The 5,000-nt window shown below is 42.8% G+C and overlaps 1 protein-coding gene across 1 annotated transcript in view; it reads right to left on the bottom strand.

The window, feature by feature from the left end:
* sad (Cytochrome P450 family protein sad) overlaps window positions 1–5,000 on the bottom strand; it is a 19,235-nt gene that overhangs the window by 4,334 nt on the left and 9,901 nt on the right. Inside the window, exon 4 of the mRNA XM_086538829.1 lies at window positions 461–673. Coding sequence (XP_086394955.1) covers window positions 461–673 — 213 coding nt within the window. The remainder of the gene's footprint in view (window positions 1–460; window positions 674–5,000) is intronic.

Raw genomic sequence — 5,000 nt, 5'->3', positions numbered from 1 at the left:
TATATATAGAATATAATATACTATAGATATATCATATAGTTTAAGATATAGTATATATATTATATATTATATATATATATACACACACACATATACACACAGTATATACACGCCCAACATATATGCTTGTATTGATGCAGACCCGATTCCCCCTCCTGCCTCATGTTTATAAGACCACCACCATAACTTTCTCCTGTAACTAACAAAAGCAAAACATGTCAAGACAGTTGGCTTGTTGGAGGTGAGCTATTGAATCTATCTTTGTTCATTTAAGAATCTATCTCTCTTATACACATATGTATGTTTTATTTGTGTGTGTGTGCCTGCTATTACAATTGAATGTAGTCTACAAAACTATAAGTTATATACGGGAAATAAGTCATAAACAAATATTCAAAACAAACGAAGCGAGCTATATATAGTAATAAGAACACTTGACATCTTGTAATGAATTGCTAACGAGTGTAACGCGTTGCTAAAAATAAACGTATTAGATTACTCGTGAGGCCACTCACCGTATCAGCAGCTGCAATGAACAGATCGGTTAGAAGCCGAACGATATTTTCTTCATCCAAGTTGTCGTGCAGGAGCTGATCCACGAGCAGGACCGGCTCCTCTCCCCTCTCCTGGCGTCGCCTGGCTTCCTGGATGCCCTCTTGTACCAAGCGCTGGCCTAGGAGAAGCGGCATTCATTCCAACGTGAAAATCGCCTACAAAGCTAATTTTCTACCCCTTTCCCTTACAAACCTAATCTTCCACCTCCCAACCCAATCTTTCACCTACCAACCTAATCTTCCATCCCTTTTTATCTACCAACATAATCTTGCACCTACCAACCAAATCTTCCACCCCTTTCACCTACCAGACTAATCTTTCACCACCTTTCACCTACCAGACTAATCTTTCACCACCTTTCACCTACCAAGCTAACATTCCATCCCCTTTCACCTACCAATCTAATCTTTCACCTATTGACCTAATATTCCACCCCCTTTCACCTACCAACCTAATCTTCCCTCCCTTTCACCTACCAACCTAATCTTCAACCCCTTTTAACCTACCAACCTAATCTTCCATCCCTTATCACCTACCAACCTAATCTTCCATCCCTTTTCACCTACCAACCTAATCTTCCATCCCTTTTCACCTACCAACCTAATCTTCCATCCCTTTCACCTACCAACCTAATCTTCCATCCCTTTCACCTACCAACCTAATCTTCCATCCCTTTCACCTACCAACCTAATCTTCCATCCCTTTCACCTACCAACCTAATCTTCAACCCCTTTTAACCTACCAACCTAATCTTCAACCCCCTTTCACCTAACAACCTAATCTTCAACCCCCTTTCACCTACCAACCTAATCTTCCACCCCTTTCACCTACCAACCTAATCTTCAACCCCTTTCAACCTACCAACCTAATCTTCCACCCCCTTTCACCTACCAACCTAATCTTCCATCCCTTTCACCTACCGACCTAATCTTCAACCCCTTTCAACCTACCAACCTAATCTTCCACTCCTTTTCACCTATCAACCTAATCTTCCATCCCTTTCACTTACCAACCTAATCTTCCCTCCCTTTCCACCCCCTTTCACCTACCAACTAAATCTCCAATCCCTTTTATCTACCAACCTAATCTTCCATCACCTATCACCTACCATCCTAATCTTCCATCCCTTTCACCTACCGACCTAATCGTTGACTCCCTTTCACCTACCAACCTAATCTTCCACCCCCTTTCACCTACCAACCTAATCGTTGACTCCCTTTCACCTACCAACCTAATCTTCAACCCCTTTTCACCTACCAACCTAATCTTCCACCCCCTTTCACCTACCAACCTAATCTTCAACCCCTTTTCACCTACCAACCTAATCTTCCATCCCTTTTCACCTACCAACCTAATCTTCCATCCCTTTTCACCTACCAACCTAATCTTCCATCCCTTATCACCTACCAACCTAATCTTCCATCCCTTTCACCTACCAACCTAATCTTCCACCCCCTTTCACCTACCAACCTAATCTTCCATCCCTTTTCACCTACCAACCTAATCTTCCACCCCCTTTCACCTACCAACCTAATCTTCCATCCCTTTTAACCTACCAACCTAATTACCAACCTAATCTTCCATCCCTTTTCACCTACCAACCTAATCTTCCATCCCTTTTCACCTACCAACCTAATCTTCCATCCCTTTCACCTACCAACCTAATCTTCCATCCCTTTTCACCTACCAACCTAATCTTCCATCCCTTTCACCTACCAACCTAATCTTCCATCCCTTTTCACCTACCAACCTAATCTTCCATCCCTTATCACCTACCAACCTAATCTTCCATCCCTTATCACCTTCCAACCTAATCTTCCATCCCTTTTCACCTACCAACCTAATCTTCCATCCCCTTTTACCAACCTCATCTTCCTCCTCTTTTCACCTACTAATCTAATCTTTCTTATACCAACCTAATCTTTCATCCCCTTTCACATATCAACCTAATCTTCCACCCCCTTTCACCTACCAACCTAATCTTTCACTCCCTTTCACCTACCAACCTAATCTTCGACCCCTTTCACCTACCAACCTAATCTTCCACCCCCTTTCACCTACCAACCTAATCTTTCACTCCCTTTCACCTACCAACCTAATCTTCCACCTCTTTTCACCTACCAACCAAATCTTTCACTCCCGTTCATCTCCCAACCTAATTTGTCCCCCCTTTCACCTACCAACCTAATCTTCCACCCCCTTTCACCTACCAACCTAATCTTCCATCCCCTTTCACCTACCAACCTAATCTTCCATCCCTTTTCACCTACCAACCTAATCTTCCATCCCTTATCACCTACCAACCTAATCTTCCATCCCTTATCACCTTCCAACCTAATCTTCCATCCCTTTCACCTACCAACCTAATCTTCCATCCCTTATCACCTACCAACCTAATCTTCCATCCCTTATCACCTACCAACCTAATCTTCCATCCCCTTTCACCTAGGAACCTAATCTTTCACCCTCTTTCACCTAGCAACCTAATCTTTCACTCCCTTTCACCTACCAACCTAATCTTCCATTCCCTTTCACCTATCAACCTAATTTTTCACCCCCTTTCACCTATTAATCTAATCTATCATATACCAACCTAATCTTTCATCCCCTTTCACCTAGGAACCTAATCTTTCACCCTCTTTCACCTAGCAACCTAATCTTCCATCCCCTTTCACCTACCAACCTAATCTTAAACCCCCTTTCACCTACCAACCTAATCTCCCATCCCCTTTCACCTACCAACCTAATCTTCCATCCCCTTTCACCTATCAACCTAATTTTTCACCCCCTTTCACCTATTAATCTAATCTTTCATATACCAACCTAATCTTTCACCCCCTTTCACCTAGCAAACTAATTTTTCACCTCCTTTCACATATCAACCTAATCTTCGACCCCTTTCACCTACCAACCTAATCTTTCACTCCCTTTCACCTACCAACCTAATCTTCCACCTCTTTTCACCTACTAATCTAATCTTTCACCTACCAACCTAATCTTTCACTCCCGTTCATCTACCAACCTAATTTGTCCCCCCTTTCACCTACCAACCTAATCTTTGACCCCCTTTAACCTATCAATCTAATCTTTCACCCCTTTTTACTTATTAATCTAATATTTTACCCCTTTCCACTTACCAACCTAATCTTCCACCCCCTTTCACCTACCAACCTAATCTTTCACACCCTTTCACCTACCAACCTAATCTTCCATCCCCTTTCACCTACCAACCTAATCTTCCATCCCCTTTCACCTACCAACCTAATCTTCCACCCCCTTTCACCTACCAACCTAATCTTCCATCCCCTTTCACCTACCAACCTAATCTTCCATCCCCTTTCACCTACCAACCTAATCTTTCACCCCCTTTCACCTACCAACCTCATCTTCCACCTCTTTTCACCTACTAATCTAATCTTTCTTATACCAACCTAATCTTTCATCCCCTTTCACCTAGGAACCTAATCGTTCACCCTCTTTCACCTAGCAACCTAATATTTCACCCCCTTTCACCTACCAACCTAATCTCCCATCCCCTTTCACCTACCAACCTAATCTTCCATCCCCTTTCACCTACCAACCTAATCTTCCATCCCCTTTCACCTACCAACCTAATCTTCCATCCCCTTTCACCTACCAACCTAATCTTCCATCCCCTTTCACCTACCAACCTAATCTTCCATCCCTTTTAACCTAGCAACCTAATCTTTCACCTACTAATCTAATCTTTCATATACTAACCTAATATTTCACCCCCTTTCACCTAGCAAACTAATTTTTCACCCCCTTTCACCTAGCAACCTAATCTTCCATCCCTTTCACCTACCAACCTAATCTTCAACCCCCTTTCACCTACCAACCTAATCTTCCATCCCCCCTTTCACCTACCAACCTAATCTACCCCCCCTCCCTTTTCACCTACCAAACTAATCTTCCACCCCTTTCACATATCAACCTAATCTTCCAGCCTCTTTCACCTACCAACCAAATCTTCGACCCCTTTCACCTATCAACCTAATTTTCAACCCCTTTTCACGTACCAGCCTAATCTTCCACCCCCTTTTCACCTACCAACCTAATCGTCGATTCCTTTTAACCTACCAACCTAAACTTCTATCCCTTCAACCAACTAATCTTCCATCCCTTTTAACTAATCTTCCCCCCTTTCACCTACCAACCTAATCTTCCATCCCTTTCACATATCAACCTAATCTTCCAGCCTCTTTCACCTACCAACCTATCTTCCATCCCCCAACCTAATCTTCCATCCCTTTCACCTACCACCTAATCTTCCATCCCTTTCACCTACCAACCTAATCTTCCATCCCCTTTCACCTACCAACCTAATCTTCCATCCCTTTTAACCTACTAACCTAATCTTCCATCCCCTTTCACCTACCAACCTAATCTTCCATCCCCTTTCACCTACCAACCTAATCTTCCAT

This window comes from Penaeus japonicus, unplaced genomic scaffold, assembly GCF_977035675.1.
Source record: "Penaeus japonicus unplaced genomic scaffold, GWHDUDI00000001_assembly GWHDUDI00000008, whole genome shotgun sequence".
NCBI classification, from domain to species: domain Eukaryota; kingdom Metazoa; phylum Arthropoda; class Malacostraca; order Decapoda; family Penaeidae; genus Penaeus; species Penaeus japonicus.
Note: the sequence above shows the minus strand (reverse complement) of the source record. Positions and strands in the feature narration are given on the sequence as shown.